The sequence below is a fragment of the Aythya fuligula genome, chromosome 14 (genome assembly GCF_009819795.1).
Source record: "Aythya fuligula isolate bAytFul2 chromosome 14, bAytFul2.pri, whole genome shotgun sequence".
NCBI lineage: Eukaryota > Metazoa > Chordata > Aves > Anseriformes > Anatidae > Aythya > Aythya fuligula.
Window position 1 is genome coordinate 6,795,197 of NC_045572.1, and position 24,266 is coordinate 6,819,462.

Below are 24,266 nucleotides of genomic sequence, written 5' to 3' on the forward strand. Positions count from 1 at the left end.
TTCAACACATTAGTATCAAGGGCTCCAAATGCACCAGTACTAAGGTTTCAGTCAAGGGCTCCACTTACTAATTATTCCTATAAAAATACCCGCTTCCACTGAAGAACTGTGGGTTCAATCAAATTCACATAATCAAGGAAACCTTACGCAGTCCTAAAGCAAAAAAAAAAAAAAAAAAAAAAAAAAGACTGAGGAACAAAACAAAATGTACCTTACTTCACTTAAATTGTATGTTTATTTTTGTCAACACTGAAAAAAAACTGAAGGCTGCACTGCTCAAATCCAATTAAACCCAAGACTTCAGCAGCATTTTCATCGCAATCAATGAAGTGCATTTCCTAGTTTGTAAGAGCAGTGCTTCTGCAAATAGATTAAAGCACGTTTGGCTGGTAAGCCTCCCCAAACCATCTGAATTTGCAAGCCACACCTTATAAGCTAGCACTCTAGGTAAGTGCTTTCTCATTCTTTTGAAGAGAATGAATGGCTCCAATTTTGTTACATTTCTTCTTCTGCAGTCTAAGCTGAGAGTGCCATGTAAATGGGTCACATTGCTGCAAAATGCAGCAATTGATTTCTCCAATCAAAGTAAAAAGAAACAAACCAGTAGGATCTTACTTCTATTAATTTTTGAAGGAAGAGGTTTACAGCAGTTAATGCATCATGAAGGTTAAAAAAATCATTTTCATAAAATACAAGAGCAACCAATTTCACCATTGAGTAAAAGTAAAAACTGGGATTCTTTTTAAATTAGTCCAAAGTGGCATATAGGAACTTAGTAGTTTGCTGCTGTACTGACACTATGACAAATCAAAGTGTAGGGTTTTGCTTTTTTAAATCCAATGTTTGTGGATCGAGTTCTGGAAATGTTCCAATTCTAAGGCAGGGATCTGTTGTGTTTTCCACCATGAGTTTGCTCCTTGGGTTGGATGCTGGAGGGGCGAGGCACGTTTTGCCGGACCCAGGTCGACTACCTAGTAGTCATCAAGGTCAAAAAATTCATCGTCTCCTCCTTGGTATTCCATTCCCTGGAAGTCCACTCGGTACCGCAAGATACCTGGCAAAAACAACACACTTCAGCTTCTTCAAAATGCAAAGAGCTAGAGAGGCATTAAGCAGTTTACTGAGCCCTGTCTGCATGTCAAGAGTTTCTCAGCTGAGTTTTCAGCAGGTAACTCTGCATTTGTGCTCCCAGACAGGCTCCAGCTGATGGCTGGCAGCAAACACACACCTATAGTGAACATGCCACATCTGTGTCTCAGCCTGATATAATTTATTGTCTGAATGAAGAAATTCCTACCTGCCCAGCTTAGGCCAGCTTTCTTCCAGCAAAGCTGAGCCTATTCTAGGACGGTATCTCCAAGAAATGCCAGTAACAGGTAATTTGTCCTAATACAACTGCTCAGACCGAAGCCTATCAGTTAAATTCAGCAGGCAGTTGGTATTGAAGCAACTTTTACAGTAAGCTATACTCACTGGCTGTCTTCCTGGACTCTTCCTACCCACGCACCAAGCCAGGTCTCTGGGATGCCTTTATCCCTGGAAATGTTTACTTAGGTATTACTTCTATTCAAAGTGCAGGGACGGGAGCATGGTAGCAAACACCAAGCCACCATGTAAAGAGCCTGGATCTGGCAGGACGAGAAGGACCTCTGAAATTATAAACCCTGAAAGCTCACAAACACGTTGCTCCATACGCAGCCTGACTATTCAAACTTGTTTCGTCCCAAGTAGCACTCTTTGTCCCCTGGAAATTCCTCTTTACATTTGTCTCTACTTTACATCCATCAGCCTACACACAGCAAGTGGCAGCATTTAGCATATCAGTAATGCATTGTGCTCAAATTGCTAGTCTGGGGAGGAAACATTCTCTGGCAGGTGTTTTTGCTCTACCCTGCTACTGATTTTGCCAGGCTGAAGCCCATTAACTACCTGCACCTCTGCTGAATTAAAGGCTAAACTGGTTGTTGAGTTTAACAGAGGGACCAAATGCTTACAGAACCTCTGCCTCTCCACAAAGTTGGGCCAATAATACTGTTTTGAAAAGAAGCTTAAGACTGGAGAGCAAAATATAGAGAAGTTCTGAGAGACAAGTAACATAACCAACTGCTTTAAAAATCCAGCTGGTGTTTGTCATGCACCATTTCTACATAGCAGGGCATGATCTTCCGCAAAACAATGTCTGTGGATAGAGTGAAGCAGTTCACACCTGAAATTCAGCAGCTGGAAATACAGACAGTCCACCCTCTGTGCACTGTGAAGGACAAAAGGATGCAAGGAACACAGTCTGAAAGTAACAGCTGCCTAACACGCAGCATCATCGTGCTGAATGTGGAATTAATTCACCTGAACACCCGTGCTGAACATGATAGTTTCTTATACTAGCATAATGACTAGTAGGAATAGGACTCATCTGCTTTGTCTTGGCACTGGATTATCGCATTAACCATTACAAAAGAAGACAAACCACAACACTTTTCTTCTGCAGTTTACCTCCGATTCCTCCAAATCCTTTCACAAATTGAGATCCTTCCTGTGATTTATCTGTAACAATTTCCAATGTTGCTCCAAATTTCTTGTAGTTGTTTGCGAACCACTCCAGAAGGGGCATGCTTTCTATCAGTTCATGTTCTTGGCCAGTCTTTGTAGATGTTTGAGAGGGGGGAAAAAAAGCCACAATGTTAAGCTCATCGCACATTAACTACAGAGAACACTCCTACTACAAGCTGTCCTTGGCTTAAACATCAACAGTATCTTTTCTGTCTTCAGACACCTGCATTAATGCTCCACAGGCTCCAGCAGCCCAACACACTTGCCAGGGTCCAGGCGGTAGACACCGCTGACACAACTGGCAAGTGTGCTGGCACAAGCACAGGACTCCTGGTGCTAAGAAATTAAGTTCTGACAGCCTTGTTTTGGCCTCCATACTACAGAAGCCAATGTGGAAGTCAGAGAGAAAATGTCTGATTTATTCTTCCATTCAACTGTTGCCTCAGGCTGCACTCTTACATTTTCACTGTTTGGCTGATTTACTTTTTACCCTGCAAACAGTCCATAGGTATTCTTCTAACCAGGCACTGTTTACTCTGGGAAATACTGATCTTTGCAAATCCGGAGGCAAAAAGCAGAGTTTTGTAAGTAGAAGGTCAAGTGATTATTGGCATAGAAACACTACATCACTGCAGATAACATTGTAAACCTTCTGTGCACAGAAGGAATTGGCAATTACCCCAAAAGGAGGAAAAGCAGCTGGGAATGGCTGCCCTGGCAGACCTAAGGCAAGACAGAGATGACCATCCCTTTTGCAAGGGACAGATTTAACTCTTTTCATGGATGGATAAAGGTGGTCAAATACACTGTCCTGCCTGTCACCTCAGCTCATTTCCACCACCTCTGAATTGGCAGCATGAAAGATTGGAACAAAACAAGGCCAGAATCCAGGGGTTAGATTGAAGGAGAACAGGAGGAGCCACAGACTACCCTCTCAAAGTCTCCTCTGGGTGCCAGAAAGGTCATCGGGCTCATGTGCTTGTGACAAACTAAGCTCAGACATTCACAGTACTGCACTAGTACACTGAGAATAAATGTACCGGCCCCAAAGCTGAAATACCTCTTTGTCTGTGAAGTGGGACTTATCCTTCTCCTGCTCAGGTGTCAAATACAGGATCTTCTCTTCTGAGAAGAGAGGGAAAAAAAATATTAGGTTGGATGAAGCTATCGGAAGCAGGTTAAAAATAGCAGGAGCCCGAAGACGGAGCCATTACAACACAGAAGGCTTGGTCACTGACACTGCCTTCCATCCTAGTGCATGCTCTGTGGAAAACTCAACAGGGCACACCAGCTGTGTGCAGTGTCAAAAACACAGAACCACCATACCACAGAAAGAAAAAGCAAAAGTCCTGCCACAGGCTTACTGATTATACACAGCTCATATAAATTTTGTTTCAGGCCATAGGGCTCAAGTCACTTCCTCCTCTACAGCACACTGGTATCACATTTATACTTACACAAGCAAAAGGCAAACTTGATGCCAGTGTTGTGACATTAGCACCCCTCACTGCAATTCTTCTCTACAGTGGAAGCTTGCTGGCTTCGGACTTATTCCCCAGAGCAGCTCGGAAGCTGCAAGCTATGAACCCGCCTACACAACATCCCCTTGATCAGTTCCTTAAAGATCACCTTGAGGAGTTCCTCCAACACAGCCTATCCAAGGAAGGTGGCTTAGGCGTTAAACCCCTCACAGACCTTTCGGTCCCACAGAAGTGCTACCTACCCTCCGTGCCTTGGCAGTGCAGAACGTATCTCATTATATCCAGGTTTTCATAGACTATCAGTATCTCTACTGCTCCCATTTCCAAAGCTTTTAGTGTATCTTCAACGCCGAAACAGTACTTCCCCGTGTCCTGACTGATTTCATCGAAGTATCGTCCTGTAGCCAGGATACAAAGAAACAGATTGTCATGCACAAAGATCAAGCCACAAAGTTTTAACATGCCTGATATAAAAGCAAGAAGAGACCAGAAAAGAAGCACATGGTACTGCCGAAGGAAGGCAAGGTATCCGATAGCATGTCGAAAAATGTACTTAGAAGATTCATCACCAGTAAGTCAGCTCTACCAAGCCCTGCCCTGTCAGGAAGCTCGCTCCATTTAGCTTCCTTTAGTTATGAAACACTCCATGGGACTAACCCACCAGCAGACACTACCTAACTTTGTTCTCTCCAGAGTAAGGTAGCTACTGCTACTCTTGCCCTCCTGTACTTTCAGACCAAAAGCATGCATCTGCTGACAGTCAACCATGGGATTCAACCATGGGATTGTTTCGACTGGCATCTTAAAACCAAAATAAGCCTTAATTCTTATCATGCTTATATAAAAAAAAAAAAAAAAAAAAAAAAGATTTTCCCCCCTCCCACCCCATTGTCACCAGAAGGCCTGAAACTAAGGGTACCTCTGAAGGAAGGATAAACAGGAGATCAGAGGAGCTCAGAAGGGAAAAAAAGCAACAGAGCAAACACTTAAAGTATCATTCAGTCCTGCAGCATTTCAGAAGGTGTTTGGAAAACTGTGCTCTGCCCAACACAGACAGCATTGCAGGGCTGAGCTAGCACACGCAGGCATTATCAGGAGGTCTAAATCAAGACCAGATTATTCAATGAAGCATACTTGGCTCAGGAGAAGGCTAAACATGTAGTCAGATACCTATTAGTTTCTTCTCTTGAATGAATTTCACATTGGAGAGGACCTCAGTTGACAATTCAATTGCTTGATTGAATCCATTTTCTCCTCCGTAGGAAATGTCAACTAGTTTGAGCACTTTGGATTGCAACCGCTAAACAAGAAAGAGACAAAAAGAAAAAGTCTGTGACAGCTCTATTATAACAAAACGACTTCATAATGCCTCTAGAATAAGTACCTGGCAAGAGTCAGGGCATTAGTCTATTTTGTTCACTTTTAAGCAGTGGTTGTTGAGTCAGAGGGACCTCTGAATACTTAATACTGAAGCACAGTTTTCAGGCAGCAGTGCTATAGAGATCAGATTTAGTCGAGCTTAATTCCCATAAGGCTTCTACTTTAGATTTGGGAACACAAAGAACATGAACATCAGTTCCAAACCAGGGAGAACAGATTTCTTTTAGCACTGTTACTAAGAAAAGGAGATCTTACCTCCTTTATTAAGAAATAAAGGCATCTGTAGGGTGTCTTTAGGAAAGAAAGACTTCTTTAGGATACAAAAGATTTTTCATTTTGGTCAAATCACTTAAGACACCAAGGTTACATGTCTCCAGAGATGCAGCTAGTATCACTGTGTTACTACCAACAGCTTAAACATTTGAGCTTTGCTCAGAAAAGGCCACTCACCTGGTCAAACATGTCAGATTGACTTAATTCAGTTTTGAAGTCTGCTGATCCAGCTAAAACGAGACCAGCCACGTTCACCTTGTCACCAGAAATGAACAGTTGCACAGCCGTCTCTGCTACCTTCCTTACATAGTTGTGTCGTTTTTCCATTCTCAAACGAGCAAAACGCAAGGCAGACTGACCTCCTCTACCTTTACAAAACAAGAAAGGGGAGGTAGTAATTTGGAAGTTGTTTAATTTGGGGAAGGTTGTTAGCACATGGTCCCCAGTGGGCCCAGAATAAGTGAACTGAAGGGCAGGTGCAGCCTTCAGAATTAGTTTGCTTCCAGCTGAGCTCGGGGTATTCAGCTGGAACAGCAAGTGAAAGGAGTGTTCATTCACACAAGGATTTTTCTCCACATATCCCAAAGCAGGATTTTTTTTTTCTATTTGGACTCACAACTCTATAGAAATTTTGAACATCTGCACACTTTATATCCTGTACCTCCATTAAATGCTATTTCCTTTATCACACTGCCTCCTATACCTTTCTTGCTGATGCAATGCTTCCTGGTGCTCTCTGCTGCAGAAACTTACTGAAGATGTTTATTTCACTTTGTCCCAGCCTAGTCTACAGAGAAGGATGGGAAGCCAGGAGGTAGCTGACAGACAATTCACTCAATTCATTAGTGGCTCACGAGTTCCACTATATTGCGGTGTCCTGTAGAGTTCTGCTTGCTCCATTACACTTCTTTACTTCTTGCAAGGAACACGTTTTGTTTTTCCCAGTTGGATGCAACACCCTGAGAGGCAGGTGTTATTACTACTTCTGCTAGTAATCTTTAGTGAAGACTGCCTCAAAGCCAAGTAAAGGGCCAGATGCACCAAGAAATAAACACAAGAAACCAGCCATGTTACCGTGATTTATTCATTTTGATAGAAGGCTCTGACTAGAGGCTTTGCTGTCAGACTTCAAGGGCGCACAGAATGGCATCCAGCTACACACACACAGGCTAAGTTCCCTGCTCCTGCCCTCACATCCCACCCCACAGTATTTAGCTGCAAATAGTTTAGAGATACCAAATAGTTCAGAGATATACAAGTGCATTACCATGCTTCTTTGGAAGATCCACAGTGAATTTGTGCAAGACTTCTCTTGTGTTTCCTTGAAGAGTTCCAAAGAGGGCACCGCTACCATCTATTACAATAAAGCCAAACTTGCTGTCATCAGAGAGCAGCGCTGTAAGAGCCTGGAACAGAAAACAACAGTTGTCAGCAGTAAGCACCGGTTTATCCAGGACCCTGGTTCAAAAGCCTACCAGGCACATTATACCTCAAAAAAGTTCAGTTCCATGGTGATTTTTACAAATAAACTAGACAAAGAATTGCAGATCGAGGAGTCACAGAATCATGCAATGGTTTGGGTTGAAAGGAACCTTAAAGATCACCCAATTCCAACCTCCTTGCCATGGGGACCTGGGCACCTCCCCCTAGCCCAGGCTGCCCAAAGCCCCGTCCAACCTGGCCTTGAGCACCTCCAGGGACAGGGCATCCACAGCTGCTCTGGGCAGCCTGTGCCAGGGCCTCACCATGCTTATATTAATGAATTTCTTCCTAATATCTAATCTAAATCTACCTTTTTTTTTCAGTTTTAAGCCATTACTCCTTGTCCTATCACTGCACTCCCTAACAGAGTCCCTCCCCATGTTTTCTGTTGACCTCCTTAATGTGTCAGAAGTTGTTATAAGGTCACCCCGGAGCCTTCTGCAGGCTGAAGAGCCCCAGCTCTCTCTGCCTCTCACAGGAGAGGTGCTCCAGCCCTCTGATCACCTTCACGGTCTCCTCTGGACCCATTCTAGTATGTCAGTGTCCTTCCTGTGCTGGGGGCCCCAGAGCTGAAGGCAGGGCTGCCTTGTCCTGCTGGCCACACTGCTTTTGGTGCAGCCCCAAAAGCCAACTGCATTCCAGGCTGCACATGCACATTGCCAGCTCCTGATGAGCTTCTCCTCCACCAACATCCCCAGGTCCTTCTCGTCAGGGCTGCTCTCAGCCCATTCTCTGCCCCACCTCTATTTGTGCTTTGTCAGGACTACCTCTGATAGCTACAAACAGTGCTGCCAGGACCTGAAAGGAAAACAGTGTTCAAGTGTGGGAACTATTTTCACAGCATTACCAGCTCATCACATGTCACATGCAGGTGTAACAGCAAAATCCTAAAGAGTGGCTCTGAAAGCTTTAGGTGAAAGGGATCCCACACCTCCACAAGGCTGCATCACCTCTCCAGTTAGAGAAACTGGAAGAGCAATTCTCCTGGCATTCCAGCCAGGAAAGCTGAACCCACAGAGTTAACTGCTTGGGCTATGTGTCAATGAGCTTTACACAGAGCACCAATACAGCCTGCCTTCCAACCCACCAACCAGCACAAGAACCCTTCTGCTAGAGCCAGAGACCCCAGGAATTCCCAAAGGCAGGACGATGAAATGCCTCCAGAAGATGTTTCAAAGATTCAGCCTTACAAAGCAGAATTAAGTAACAGCAGCAGTTAACAGTCACGTGAATAACCAGATATAGAGAAGGCAGCCACAGCATTTGTTGGAAAAATTAAGTTGTCCAGCAAGTTTCTTCTCTTTAAACAAAGGAGCAAAATTCATCCTGTAATCAGTTTGACTGACAACTGAAGGACTGCCTGGTATCAAGGCTTCCAAGTTCCTTCTGTCCAATTCCCTGCTCAGCCCCAGTTCTGGTGGTGTGGGACACCTGTGGGTACTTCACCTTTCCACTCCTTTTTGGAAGGAGCCTGTCAGCTACTGTTCCTTCTTAAAGGCAGCACAGGCTGGTAGGCACATCCAGCACACACACACTGCTCACTTCTACGTGCCCAAAAACCAGCATAGCAGGATTCCTTTTCCTGATGTTATATCCAGGCTAGCACAAATACGTTAGCAGGACAGAACTTATCAAGTTCCAGATGGTTTCAAGTCACTACTTTAATATGGTAAGAGTGATGGTGATGACTTACTCCACTGGACTCTTAACTGCCTGCACGCATGCCAGCTTGATTACTGTGCTGAATGGCAAGAATGAAAAACAGTCATCTTTATCCAAAATCCACACAACCAAGTCTATGGGTTTCAAGCTTAAAAGGAACAGAGACACTAAGTTTTAATGGAATCTTCTGGCCAAAGTAAATATTCTGTATTAATTCCTCAGCAGTGGGATGAATGAGAGGAGGAAGTGGCATATTACATTGCAATCTATTTAACTGGGACAGAGCCAAGCAAATCGTGTGACTGGAATGAATGCTGCAGCCAAGGTATCAAAATAAGTCATTGTAAATCCTACTCTTCAGAAATACATCAGGGTTCATATCCCTCTTGGGAAGTTACTTCAGTTTCACACAGGCAATAAAATATCTAGAGGAAATCTTATCAGATACTCTTGCCAGACAGCAAATGACTACAGCTCTGATGTTCTTGATTCCCTCTTACTCTTCATAAAGTATCCAATGGTCAGTAATCCCCCAATTTCCCCTTCATTAGTTCTGTCAGCAATTCCACCCTTTGACCTATCAAGCACGAAGAAGGGACTGGTACTTTTATTTCTCTTCCTTCAGCCTGGGCTGAGCTCCCTTTCTCCACCTCAGCCTAACACTGAAGATTATGTCCTTTTTCTGCTCCTTGACAGGTTCTCACAAGGCATCTGCTGGGTACTCAGCCAGACGCCAGTCTCTCAAGTTCCAGCTGGGTGTTGGGAACCCCTAGGTTAAGAGCAGAGCTCGTCAACCACATCAGAACTCCAGTGCTAACATCACTCATTGCTTTTACACCTAGAGTTGATTCTGCAGAGCAGACAATACCACATAAAACAAGCACACATTCCAGAGGCACAGGAGAGCAAAGGGCCCCTGCAGAAAGGTGCTGGCAGTAATCACGTCATCAGCAGTGTCAGTTACCACAAGTTCCTCTCAAGTTACTGGCTCTGCCTTGCAGAGCAAGGCTGCACACCAGCAGAGTATTTACAGCTGCCTCCCAGGGACAGCCCACTGGGCAGCAGCTACTTTTTTTGTACTGAATCAATGCCCCGAAGCAGGAGCTGCAGCCAAGACTGAATTAATCCCTTTGCTGATAGGGCAGAAGGCAGCCTACCTTCACCCACCCACTGCCAACAACTGCAGGGCCAAATGGCTCCCTTGACTTTCCACCTCTGACTCTCTCCTGAATTCCCCTGCTTACCTCCTGGTTTCAGCGACCTATGGACACATGGGCTCAGCAGAACCTTCACGAGTTGTACCTGGTTTTGTTACTTCTGCTAGGTCAAAGACACGTTGGGATTTCACCCTCGGTGGGGAGAGAAGAAGCACAGGGATGTACCTCACACCTGTGCAACAAACAACCCTCTCCTGCCTGTGCTCCTGTCCTTTGAAACTCAGCTAGGGATCAGACCTCCAAAAACCCACCCAACCAAGCAGACCACATCACCAAAGGCCTTGTCAAGCCTGTGTCAGCTGGGTTTGATGAAAAAGCATTACGCCTCCGTCCACACACTGCATCATGGACAGGAAATGCAATCAGTCTCCTGGAGACACTGAGACTTTTGCCAGTGCAGAGCCAAAGCAGACGCACACACAAACTGACTTCATGAAGTTAAGCCCACTGCAATCCACATCAACATATGCCTCAAACCAGCCATTTCACCAAGGCAAGTAGATGCCGGACGAATATAACCCCATCTCACCCCAGATAGATCAAGTGCATGCCAGTGCTCCATCGAGGGGCTCAGGTAACACATCCGATACCAAGACTGGCAGCACTAATATTATCTTGGCTTTACTTTAAGGCCTGGCTTGGAATAAGATCTATGGGCCTCTAGAGTTAAGAAGAAAAAAACATTGCCTCCAATTACAGGGAAAAGCTCATGTCCATGGGTAACAAACTGAGCAGCTGCTTGCTGGGCCATAAAGTCAGCTGTACCAGGAGCTGGACAATACGTCAATTCCTTTCACCAAATATCACACATTTTTGAATATTAGCCAGTCACAAGCCAGCCATTCAGGCTGAATTAGAGCCTGCTGTTACGGAGTCTGCGGGCTCAGGCACACCAAGGATTGTTTGAGTGAGTCCAGCAAAGTGCTTTCATTTCCATTACTGCAAGACCAGCAGACAACAGGAAACTTCTTACCTCTGTGTGGAATTTGTTGTCACACAAATACAACGATGTATTGATTGGTTTGAAAGGTTCAAAGTCGATGTTGACCTTCTTCTCTTTTCCTTCTTCTGTCACAATTGTTCCACAGTAAACAACCAGACCATTTGGAGGTACTATAAAGGATACAATGCAATTTTAGATCACTATGAAAGACTGCAAGCCATAACCATCAAAAACTAATCATCCAGCCAGGAGACTTAAGACAGAATTGAATTTGAAGTTCCCAAGTTTTTTACCTTTATTTTCCCCCCTTCATTTCTTCCCAGATCTCCACAGCAGAAAACAAACTCATTTACTGCACCTACACTGAACAGCTCAGGGGAGTGGCAGAAAAGTAACCTTGGATAGCACTGAAGGAAGGACTCCGAGCAGCACTCCAGAAATGTTTACTTGTTTGTTCAACCCAGGAGCTTCCAAACTCCTAGAGCCCTGAGAACAACTAAACATCCCTGTGAAGCTTTCCTGTTTCTTATACAGCAACATACACACTGACCACCTCAGTGAAGGCCACTTGTCAGCGTAAAGGTAAGAGTGACAAACCCCTTTCCAGTGGTTATTTTAGATGGGCTGGCTCTACTTCCTCCCAGAGCTATGGAGGCTTCATCGCAGCACGCCTACATTTCTGCTGGATGAAAACCCACCAGTTTAACAGAAGGGAATTACAGCAGACCAGCTCTTAAGGCTGGACAGGTTTCAAGGAGTCAGCACTGCTAAGGACCAAGTTATCCCACTTACCAAAGAGCAGGCCCATCCTCCTACTCTAGTCCCGGGGGCCACCCCTACAGTAACCACCCAGAGGCAACATACCTGGAACACCAAACAAAGCAGCACAGGCCAACAGATTTGATTAGCAGAACAGAGCACAACACGGGAACGTAAGAGTGCTTCCAAGTAAGGGAAGTCTGCCAGCACCCACACAAGCTAGAAGTTACCTTTGTTATAGAGTTTGAGTCTTTGTTGTACAGACGTGATGGCTCCCAGTACTGAAAGGCGATTCACTCGAGACTTGATGTTGGAGGCAGTGCCAAACTCATCCGCTAACATTTTTGCCACTCGCGAGATCTGGTCTTTGGGGGGAATGATCAACGATATCATGCTGGTACCATTGCTGGGAAGGGAAGAAGAGGGGTTGTGAGCAGCCACCAGTCAAAGCAACATTCAGCATTCACACCACGTTCCAGACCCGTCTCCTCCCTCCTGCCCCACATTCCACCCCACCTCCAGGGATGCTTTGACCCACTGCTATTGGTGTCATTCCCCTTCTGCTGGACAATAATGGGAGAAATACATAAAATCCTCTGAGTCTCTTCAGAGGATTTGCAGCTCACTACCAAGCAAGCCCTCCAAATGCTGCTTGTTTAACTTGGGATTCTACTTGGGGAGGAAGGAACATAGTTACAGGCTAGGGGCTGCCAGCTGAAAGGCATGTAAGCAGCCCCCAGTTGAGGTTGTTTAAAACAATGCAGCCACATACTTTAAGGACGTTTCAAAGCCCATTGCATTTGTTCTCAGACAGCTGGAGCACCAGCCAGCCCCAGAGTTGTTTTAACACATTGCTCTCCTCAGACTAATACCAAAAACTGAACTGGAAGGGTCATTTTGTTGCAATCTTCTACTTTTCTGCTTTCCTGCTAGCCCTGCTTCACGTGAAACTCACTGACTCTGGCAACTGCTTTAAATAAAGCGCTGAAGTATGTGACTGCTAGTTCAGAAGCACCAAGCCCAGGCACAGAGGCAGGAGATAAGACCCCACAAATCACAGAGCTGCCTTAAGCTAAACGAAAAGAGTTTGGTATTAGTTTTTCCTAGGGCTTTGGGAGGAATCCTGCAGAGGTCTTAATCCCCGAGAGCGCCTCGTGGGCCAACTGCATCCAAAGCCCAAATGGAAGCAAGGGAAGTTCCGTCGGCCTTCCAGCAAGTGACTCCCATTTGCTGGGGAAGTATCCCGGATGCCTGAAGTGCTGCTGCATCATCTCAGCGTAGCCCAGACCTCATACTGCACATTTAGTCATGGCATACAAATCGAATGCCTCATCACGCCCTCCAGTCCTCTCAAGGGCAAAAGCTGCAGTCAGGGTTCTGAGTCAGATCACCGACAACACGCTCGTCAGCCACGAAAGATTTCTGCTCTTACACAAACCTCTCGGCAGCACCTGCCTGCTGCCTCGTCAGGCTGCCACGCGCCAGCAGCCTCCTGAAGCGTTTGGGCTAGGGAGGCAGCAGGGAAGTGCTTTAAAAAGCATCACTTCATTAGCCTCTTTACAGAAGTTACACAGTCCTCTTCCAAAGATCTTCAATTCAGGCCAAGTTGAAACAGATGCTGGGTCAAATATGTCCCTGACCTTCCAGACAACTAATTGGTTTTAATATCCAAGATCCCCACACACGCTAATCGAGACAGTCGTAAAGAGACACTTGCACGCATTATTCCCCGAAGGAGCTCTGAGCCATGCTGACAGCTACGGCAGACTTGCAGGTCACACCAGCCAAGAATACTCCGTGTACCACTCAATTAAAGCAGCGAGCTGCCTCGGTGAATGGCACAGGCCTTAGGGGACGTGTAATGGCCTCCCGGTCCCAGCAGGCTCCTTTGAGCAAGAGGCCGACCAGAATGAAAGCGACTCTTCCCGACTCCTCTGAAAGCAGCACTCGAGGCAAGCTCACACAGCTCGGTTCTTCCTCTGAAAGGAGAGATTCCCCAGCTTCCAGAGATCAGAAAGCTCCGCGGCTCCTGCCCAGCTGCAGGAGCTAAGGGGTACTCCCAGCGATGCGGCAGGCGGGAGACAGGACCCTCGTGGCTCTCCTGATAGCATCAGGTCTCCTGCAACACTTCTCTGTTGGAGTTACCACACTGGGAGAGAGCAAACAGGGAGGTACAGGAGTACTTGGGGGTATAGCAGGGGGGAACAGCAGCCAGGACCCACTCTCCAGTAACAAAGCACTCGTCAAGGTGCCTAAGTGCCAGCCGCCCCCAAATCCTGGCCCCCGGCCTCGTGCTATGTCCTGCTGCCCCAGAAACCCCACAGTGACAGGGGCACAGCGCTAGGTGCGGCGCTGTTACCTGGTGTCACACACAGCACCTCATCAGAAGGCAGCCATGGATGTCAGCCAGACTGCTGCAAGTCACACCGGGAACTCCACAAAACCCCAAATCCTCCCCCAGGGGCAGCCCCAGCCCACACACCGCTGCTGCTGCCAACCCCCTCACGCGAGCAGCTCGTGGGGCAGCCGCTAACTGAAGGAAGAGCACCCCCTGCTCCCTGCCCTGCTCCCTCGGCCTCACAAAGGCACGGCGGGGATCTGCGCACCAAGCGAGAGCACGGCCAGGGAGGCTGAGACCAGGAAGAGGCCAGCTGAAGTGGGTGTGCACGCAGGGGGCCGCAGAACTGCCTCACGCAGCAGGGACCACAGCAACCTACCCCAAACGAGCAGCTTTCCCCTTCCGAAGAGAGCTTGTACCTGAGCGTGACCTTACTGCAGGGTGGTCAGCTCTGAAAACTGCGGCTCTGCCTGCTGTAAGCCCCGCAGTGAGACAACACATAGCAGGGAATCGCTGAGAGCTACAGCTCAAAAATGCTTGGGGAAAAAAAAACAAAAGTACTCTGCACAGCAAAACGGTGAGGAGGTTTCCTATCAGGCTTTGCACAATGCCTCAACAAGAACAGAAGGATTTCTGCACATCCTCCTGCACAGCTGCTGGATGAGCTGAGCGTTTCAGAGCACATTTCCTCTGGGAATGCCATACAGGAGATCACGGTGCTGGCTGCAGCCTCCAGAAAGGGGCCCTGGCAAGGTGCAGCCCTAAAGGCAAGCGGTTCGGCCCCACATGAAGCACATGGGACGTTTGCCACCTGAAGGGCTGCTGCCAGCCCCGAACCCGCAGCCAGCACGCCACCAGGCAGAGCTTCATCATAGAATGGTTACAGGGAGCAATTAATTATCCGTCTGGATTAAGGGAAGCGCTCACACTGGCAGCTCAGGATCCAACATGCAATGAGCTTGGTTCTTCCCTCATCACCCCCGGTGCTCCTGCAGGCAGGGGGGGCCCGAAGCACTCCTGGTTATGGTCGGCGCAGCACGACCCCAGGCTCAGGAGTGTCAAGGCTTTTCAGAGGCACAGGATTTCCAGCACTGCCAAGAGGCTCCCCCAGGTTTCAGCGCCCCCAAGACAAATTACACGAGATCAGCTGGAAGCTAATGCTTTCAGGTTGAACTAAGCCAGGAAGTTTTAAGCTGCTAGAGACAGTTGCTGTCCCTATTCTGGGCTCAGGAGCGCCAGCACAGCAGCCAAATAGCTCCTCCATAACGTAGATATGTGCATCGAGGCGTTTGCTGTGTAACGACCCGGCATCCTCGTCCACAGGACAGCACACGATGTGCCACGCTCACGGGACTGGAGGGCAGAACAATGAGGCACCAAGGGCACCTGCTGCGGGCTGCAGACACAGGGAGGGGGTGCACGGAGCGCCAGCCCCTGGGGAGGTAGAAGCACTTCCCTGCTGGGTGCTATGGTTACTGATCACACCGTGCCAGCCCTGCCAGTAATTGGCAATTAGCTCAGATTTAGCGTGGCCTGGAAGCTACCAACATCAGGTATCTTGTCTGATGGTCTGTGCTGGAGATCGAAGCTCTGCCTTTGCTCCTAAACCATCCTAGGGGGACCTCCAACTTGGCTCCTACAACCCACCAGAGCTGTTTGGGGGTAGGAGGGAGGCAAAAGCAAGCAGGCTTTGTTCTCTTGAGACAGCAAGTTCTTACGAAGTGAGGTTTGTGGAGAGGACAGCCTGTTCTGGTTACTGAAACCTCTGTGCTAGTACAGTTTGGATTTCAGATAACTGTACGACAAAACAAATGGCGCTCCCAGTCACGGAGAGGCCTAAAAGCAAACGTTAACAGATTATCACAGCGAGGGGCGGTGAGGTGCTGCATCACTTCTAACCTAGTCCCCAGAAAGCGAAGGCTCCTGCAAGCAGGTGCCTGGGCACGCACAAGGCTTGCTCTCACTCTCAGACCCTCCTGCTCTTACCAAGCTCTCCCGGCACCTTCCAGCAGCTGCGGTGCTTCAGGCTAAGAGCAGCACACGCTGGGCTCTGCCCCGGAGGGATCTCACAGGCTTCACCCGGCCGTGCTGCTGTGCCCAGTCCCACGCCACGTTTGGCACCAGGAGCAGTGCTCTCTGCGTTTGCGTGTTGTTTTTCAGCCTGGAGAAGCCTCCACAACAGAAGGGAAGAGCACCGAGCAAGCAGCACATCACACTGGAGACAAGCTGCCGGAGACACCCCCTGGATGGCTTCTGCTGCAGCCAAGTCTCCTGCTCCAGGTGGCCACCTTCAGCTGCAGGGCTCCAGGGTCTGCGCTTCCACCAGGTGACAGACAGCTGAGCGGGTCCTTGCACCTTCAGGGACACTACAAGCCGGCTTAGTGGCTTTTTCCAAGAGTTGCCACTGTCCCACACAGTCACTGCAGTAGAACGGCCACCTGAAAGGCCACCAGAGCTCCAGAGGCAGCAGGCCCCGACCTGCAGAGGAGGGCGACCCCAGGCAGCAAGGAGCAGTCACAGCCCGCCTCCCGGGACACTGGGGAGGCACAGCCCTGACCCCAGAGCCGTGCTGTATAAATAGCAGCTCCCAGTGGGCTTGGCAGGCAGCAGCTGAGCTGTGCTCGTTCCACAGTGAAGCATCTCACACTAACAGCACCCGGGGTGACCCAGAGGTACAGAGGCAAGGCAGGTCACTCGTTCTCTGACTCAAAATCAGACTATTCTACAGGATTTTACAGCTGCTAGCTCCCTGAGCACCTTGCTTTCCCAGGAACAAGGGAGCACGAGGCCCACACACAACTGGCAGGAGCATGAGGCAGCTTTCAGGTAATCCACTCTTACCCACGTGCTGCAGCCAGGAAGCTTTCTGTAACCGCTGCCACACTGCTTCAAGCACCGTTACCTTGGGAAGGCAAAAATCCTGGCCTCCTCCCGCAGGGCTGCATCTTACCAGGTGCACATCACCCCTACCTACACATCTCAGGCTGCCAAAGCTTTGTGAGGGCCTGAGTGGCTCCCTCGCTGCACGCCCATGGCCAGCTGTGAGATGGCTGCTGGGAACGTGCCCGTAACCCCAGGCAGAGCCTGCCACAGCCGGGCACAGACCTCAGGAGAGCCCCACTTCTGGGCAGCCAGAGCCCAGCAGGCTCACGGGGCTTCGGCAAGGGCTGCGTCGAGAATGCAGTCCCACACAAGCAGCGTGGAAGGGAAGAGAAGCTGACTGCCTGGGTTTGGTTTCATATGTTCGTTTTGATCCTGTGTCTGAGCACAGATGTCGAGTGAAATACTAAAAAAAGTACACGGCCTTTGGTGTGGGCAAGTCCAAAAGCGCTGGTTTGGGTTCTCTTACACACCACAGGCCCAGGCACTCCCTGTTCATAAAAGCCTCGCATGTGGCAGCGCTGACCTTGCCACGAGGAAGTTCCGTGCACAGGCTGGTACAGCTCATCAGGTATGGCTGCACTACGTGAACAGCTCACAGACGTGCCCTTTAGAGACTTCATGTCTTTTAACAAGACAAAGTCCTCTCCAAATAGGAAGTGGCACCAGCTCACTTGAGATGCCCAATCTCGACAGCCGGCTGCAGAGGCAGAAGCACTGACACCTCCTAGAAATCCTGCCAGCCCATGAGCAGAGGATCTCAGCAGTGTAGCAGCGCTCCGGAGGCAACATCACCTGGAAGCTCACCCAGAGCCTGCACTGCCTGCGTTTCACAGGCATTTGACCGGCACAAATGACACGTCTCTGTCTAGCTGCTGCTCGAGAAGCAACAGCTTTGTGATGTCTCCATCAGACAGGTGAAAACCCGCCCCGTTCGTTTCGTGGTCTCAAAGCACGGCACAGAGGGGACAGGCGCTGCACGGGTATGTGACAGAGCCCCCAACACCACGCAGTAGATATCGGGACCTACCATTAGCCCTTATAAGTTTAAAGGAGAGCTGAAAGCCATGCCGTTGGCAGCATGTTTTACCGCACCATTTCAGCAAACACCTCACAGCTCCCACCTCAGAGACACTCCGTGTTTCACCACAGCATGCGCCGCAATTCAGGATAACTTACTACAGCTCCCAAGTGCCCCTCCCTGCTTCCAGCTCATCCAAAGAGGGATATGAAGATCTGGAGGAGATCGGATCCCAAGCACAAGTGTGGGGAGGAGGATGTCCCTGGACCTGGCACCACCTCAGAAGCACAGAACGGGTACAGGACAGGGGGTAAGTGTGGTTACGAGAGAAGGACTGTGGGGCCAGGAGGCCAAGTTGTTCCTTCTTCGAGAGTGATGCCCCGGGAGCACTGCAGATGGTTAATTCCCGTGTCTCTGCCCTGCACAAATGGGCATTGCTGAGCTGCATAGCATGAGGCCATGCATTTACCTCCACCACGGCCCGCTCAGCGCCAAGCTCTCGTGCTGCAGCTCTGTCCCAGAGCCCTAGGCAGGAACCTTCCGTCCCGTCAGCCAGAGGACACAGCAGTACAGGTGGGGGCACACAAGGCACTGTGCAACCACACACAGCTTCAGCGGGGATGTTACGAACGTCCTGAGAAGACGCGCTGTGCCCTCACCCTACCCCACCGACCTGACGCAGAAATGAGAAGCCCCCAGAAGCCGTGCCAGCCGTGAAGCCCAGCACCCAGCCCAGGGAGGTGAGGCTGCTTCCCGCAGCGCAGCCCTCACTCCGGCAGCCGGGGAGAGCTCCCCGCGGGGTGGCCGTGCTCCCCCTGCAGCTCCTGGCCTGCCGCCAGTGTCTGCCTCCTGAGCTCGGCAGGCGCTGCTCCCCAGGGACAGAAAGGAGGCGAAGGAAGCTCAGGGTCACGGAGCTCCCCTTCTGCAGGCAGCAGGTAACTGAGCCCTCACCCGTGGGTCCAGCTCGTGCGGCTGCTCAGGCTCCCGGCTTCCTCCCTTCCTCAGCCGGAGCAGCTCCTGCACCAGCCCAGGCCCCAGCTCTGCGGGACAGGAGCCCCCGACTTCACCCCGTGCTGCTGGAGTGGGACCGCGTGACATCGCCACGCTTCTGACAGCCGTGACTCACGGCAGGCTTGGTTCTGCTCCCCTGCTCTCCCCCCTTCCCTCTGCAATTATTAATGCTCCAAGTTTAAAGACTTGTTGCATTATGCTAATGGGCCAGTTGGGTACAGGCTGTACACCCGGGGACTGAAGCAACAAATCCAGATTTGCTCGTTAAGATGTTAATGCCTCACAGCCACATGGGAACAAGGAGCCAACAGCAGGGGGGGGAATCTAGTTGCCACAAAGCCAAAAAAAGGCTGTCCTGTCCTCTTTGGAGGTGCTCATCCCCATTTCCTACCACATCATTTGTCTTCAGCAGGCAGGATCTCATTCATTAGCTCGATGTGAGGGATGACCCGTGCATGACTCACGCCGCTCAGCACTGACTGACGCCGTTGTGAGGGAGGGCACCCGGCCACCGAGCCACCCAGGGCTACAAAACCCCGACCTGAGCTTGTCTGGCACGTAGCAGCTCTCCGGTCAGGCCATTCCCTGCCACCTGCACGTACTCATACAGCGCTGCCTGATGGCTGCCGTAATTCAGGAGCAGGGGGAGCAGCAGGTGAGGATGCCCAGAAGTGAACAACTCGGTGCAGGCGAGCAGAGGGAGCCAGCAGCCCTCTGCTTGCCCTCTTCTTCAGAGCCTCGCCCTGAGGGCGGCTGGGCAGAGAAGCACCAGTGCTCGGAAGCACTTCAGCTCAGGTACCAGCTTGTGTCACCACCTCTTCCCTAAACACCCCGTGTTTTGGTGACAGACCATAAAGCCACAGCAGAAAGCTCACTGCCAGTTCAGATACACCCCACAGCCACACCAGTGACACTCCTCTTCTAGTCCTTTCCACACAAATCCTTCGCACACAAGGGGGAAATCCATTTTTACCTCGGGACTGGCCCAGCCCAGCTGCCAGCAGACATTTAGCCCACTGGGGACACCTGCACGAGGCGGGGGCTCGCTGTGCAGAGCTCCTCAAGGCTATGGGACTGCAGGCCCTAACAGGACGTACCAGCACTGCAGCCTGCTGAGCACAGCACAGGCTGGGAAGCCAAGCAGCACCTTGCCCAGCGCTGCCCCTCACAGCTCACCCAGGTTCAAGGTCTCCATCCTGCACCTCACCTTAAGGGGAAAGCCACAGCTCTGCAGAACCAGCTTCTGTACCAGGTGTAACACTGCTCCCACACCACACGGATCCCCCTGAGAAGGCAGGGGGGCCTGCTGCCTCCCTCCCTTCCTTCCAAAGGAAGCCAGGAACACCACGAGGCTGCAGAGGATGCCTAACTCACCCCAGTCAACCTCTAAGCAATGCACACAGGCACAGCTGCCCCCAGCAGCTGGCACAGCGTTCACAGCTCTGGTGTCACCTCCCAGGGGACCTCTGGAGAGGCCCAGCACATCACCAGCAGGACGGCCCAGGGCTCACCTCGCTCTCCAGAGCCACCAGGACGTCCCAGCAGGTCTCAATCTCACTGACCTGCCCGGGCACCTAAGCAGTGTTGCCCCAGGACAGCCAGAACAGCCCCACCACCAAGCAGGTTCCCATCCCAAGGCAGGGAAGCAGCAGCAGCAGCTCGAGGCCAGTTCCAGAGCTGGGCCCTTCCACCAGGGCCAGCAAGACTCTGGATGGACGGAGGGAAACCCAGCTGCACCCACAGCCTTCTGCAACACGTGCTGGGTAAGTTGGTCTTGGGTAAGCCACAGGTCAGGCTCTTGCCACTCACGCAGCCCCAGCGTGTGCTGCATTTTGCAGGAGCTCCCATACATCCTCACACCTGTCTCTACGGGTAGCTTCTTGCCTCGCATTTGGTTTCTCCCATGTAGCAGATGGAAGTTTCAGCTCGACAAAATCCAAACCCCAGTGAGAAACAGCCTGACCTCACTTTGCCACGGCTCTGAGACACCAAGATTTCCCCTTCTCTTCCTATTTCTCCACTCTCCTGCCTTACTGCATTTCCTCCCATTAAACCTAGCACAAGTCACCCACTCAGGCCCAGTTTTTGAATTTGCTCAGAAGCCTGTGTGTGTCCTGCTCCTTCACCTTCCAAAATACCTGATTTGGAGAGAGGTTTTGATGCTCAATCCCTTCCCTCTCTATTTGGCTCTGCCTCCAAAGACACCTGTCTGGTTTGCTTCCTCTCTGGACACCTCTCAGGAGGGGTCTCAAAGGCAGTGAGCTCCTGAAGGTTTTGCCATAATAACTGGGCTCCCACCCTGCACTGGCACCCACTGTGCTCTTTCTCAGGGTCAGAAACTCGCTGTGTGCCCAGCAGAGGGGTTTCTGAACCGTTTTGGAGCGGAGCGCCCTCATCACCAAGGCTCAGAGAAGCTCTCCGAACACTGTTCAGGGTGCCATCTCGGGCCTAAGCCTGCAAGGAGGCTGCTAGCTGTTGCTGGTACTTGATTTTGCCAAGCATTTACAGCTGAGATTAGCAGAAAGGCTGCCCGCAGCCCCGCTAACTAGTCAGAGCTGCAAAGGAACAAAGAGGGATTGTCATTTTCATAGCGACACTGGAAAACTGCACGCAGCAGTAACAGGAAGGCCCTGAGACAGAAGGCAAGGGGGAAAAGAGTGGCTAACGCCACTTCTGCTCGAGCTGCTGCAACATCCAAAGGCAGCAGCACAGCCACGGCCACCCGGGAGCACAGTCCTTGACAGAAACCACCCGCGTGCTGCTCAGAAAGTGGAGCCCTTCTGCAAGGGAGCTGCTGAGATGCCTGATGAGCACCTGAGCAGTTGGAGCTGTGGGGGATGAACGACAGGGGCAGGCTCCTCGCAAGGAGCTCCTCATCACCAGCCTTTTCCCCTGCTCCACTTCTGTGCTGGCAGCAATTAACCTTTGCGGCCAGGACTCGGGCCCCATTTGCTCTCCCTCACATGTTCTGCAGACGCCAGCTGCTCCCCTGCCCTTATCGCCACATCGCAGAGACCAACTCATTAACTCCACAGCACAGGAGAGCTCGCAGCTCGGCTTGAGAAGAGCTGGGAGGAGACAAGAGATCTCTCTGCTTTGGGAACGAGACAGACAGCAGAGTTTGGAGGTTAAGGGTTTGGTTTGGTTTGGGTTTTGTTTGTTTTTTAATTGTTTTGCCAGGTTCTTTCAGGCCAGCTACCAATAAGAAGTGCAGCTCTCCTAAGCAGAGCGTGACGAGTGACAGCGGGCACTCTGGCTAGGATGTTACCTCACAATATAAGAAGCAGCCTCAGCCTCATGGGCCTCCAGCTGCTCAGCTTCTGGTGGAGCTGCAGCTCCAACCTTCTCCCCTAGACCTCTGGCCAATGCTGCCACTTGCCTTAACTGTCTCAGACACGACAAAAGCATTCCCTTGCTCTCGTGCTCCCTTCAAATTTTGATAATACCCCACAGGTCTTACTGAGGTTTTCCCGAAATGCCAGGGTAACAGCAAAAGCACCCCAAGTGCCACGGATGAATTCAACGCCAAGCTCCGGCCTCCTCCAATTTCCCTTTGATCCACTGCAGGAACAGCCAGCGCCTGAAACTGGGGCACTGCTGCTGGGTCACTATTAGGAGCACATGAGTAAGGGAAGGTGGAGACACCAGGGAGCCCCGGCCCTCCACGCCATCCTATTTACAGGCTTTGCCCCCTAACCCACCCCAGAACAGGTCTTCCTACTCGGCAGGAAGGGGAAGCGACTCTCCCGGCGGCAGGAAAAGCCTGTTTCACGGGCTGGTGCCAGGGAGCCCAGCGCTGCTGAGAGCTGCAGCACCTCTTCCCCTCACCGGGCCCAAATAACTTCGGCTGGGCCTCCTGGAAGCACACCAGGCGTTCACAGAGAGCCAGCGTAACCCTGCTTAGGGTGAGGACTGCTGGCGTCAGCAGCCATCGCCAGGTGGGGTTTAGCACCAGCACACACACTGAGCAAAGCAGCAGCAGTGTCACAGCACCTAGGAGATATCGGGACCCAGAACCCCCTACACGCATCTCACTGCACTTGGAGCATCCCCACCGTGAGGCTGAGCTGGGGCAGGGCACACAGCTGGGGAGGAGGGGGGACGTCAGGGCTGTGGCCCCAGGAGGCTGCTCAAAGGGCGCGCCCAGTCCCTGCCAGCCCTCCTGCCTCACCCCTTCCAGGAGCTCTCTCTCAGTTTCAGCCCTGACTTCTACAACACTCACCTGCCTGAAGGGATGGACAAAGAGCCACTGCTCCATGCGGACATACCTGTGCTACCATGTTCTGAATTGGGGAGAGCCAAAACGCTAGCTAAACATTTCCCCCCTACACCCCAGCCCCTCTCAGCACTGCTGGCTGTTTCCACAGGCTGCAGCAGACGCCTGGAGCTGCCCGAGCCCTCCCAGCACCGTGGCAGGAGCAGCTCACACCCCCTGTGCTTGCCAGGACCTCCCCAGCAGCACAGGGCACACCGTGTGAAGGCAGAGCTGTGCGGGCAGCTCAGGCAGCCAAAGTCCACTCTGCTGCAGGCGAGGGCAGCCCCGGCTCCACGTTCCCTTATTGTACACCCCAACCTCACGCAGCCACATCCCGAGCCAGATTAAAAAAAATATACACGTTAGGAGAGGCCTGGCTTGGGTTCGTATCCCATTTCCCTCTAATTAAGGGTGGTTGTTAACAAAATGCCGCCCCGTGCTCGCTCTCCAGAGGGGAGCAGCCGCGGGCACCGAGGGCAGTGCGGCCGAGGGGCTGCGTTTCGGTGCGGCCCCCCCCTGAGCGCGGCCCCGGCAGCGCCCCGAGCGGCCCCGCGCCATGTTGGCCGGGACAGGCGGCTCCGGCAGCGGGCCCGGGGCGGGGAAGGAGGGCGAGGAACCGGGCAGGGAGCGGCACAGGGCACGGGGCCTGCCCCGCCGGGCACGGCCCGACCGCTGAGGGGATGGGATGGGATGGGGGGGGAGGAAGGGGGGGGATGAGGGAGGTGAGAGGGGCCCCGCGCCCCCACCCCGCACCCCCCAACCCCTCCGTGACGCACCCGCGGGCCGCCTCCAGGCTCTTGATGAGCTTCTTGATCTTCCAGATCTCCACGTTGCGGTCGGCAGCGCTGGGATCGTCCGCCATCTTCTCCCTCCTCCTCCTCCTCCTCCTCCTCTGGCGGCCTGAGGCGGCGGCACGCGCGCGGCGGTTACGGCCCGGCCCTCACGGCCCCCCCCCACCCCGCACCAGCCCCCCCCCCCCCCTCCCCTCACACCTCCCTCCCCTCCCTCCCCTCCCCC

General features: G+C 51.4%; 1 protein-coding gene across 1 annotated transcript; it reads right to left on the minus strand.

Moving 5' to 3' along the window:
* Nucleotides 1-213: 213 nt before the first annotated feature.
* Nucleotides 214-24,136, minus strand: ETF1 (eukaryotic translation termination factor 1). Its single transcript, XM_032196964.1, has 10 exons — nucleotides 24,026-24,136; nucleotides 11,975-12,150; nucleotides 11,016-11,155; nucleotides 6,949-7,087; nucleotides 5,859-6,049; nucleotides 5,199-5,328; nucleotides 4,271-4,426; nucleotides 3,608-3,672; nucleotides 2,491-2,638; nucleotides 214-1,054 (listed from the first exon to the last, which is right to left on the minus strand). Exons 1-10 carry the CDS (start codon nucleotides 24,109-24,111, stop codon nucleotides 972-974), a joined length of 1,314 nt encoding a protein of 437 aa, XP_032052855.1. The 5' UTR covers nucleotides 24,112-24,136; the 3' UTR covers nucleotides 214-971.
* Between the last annotated feature and the right edge of the window lie 130 nt (nucleotides 24,137-24,266).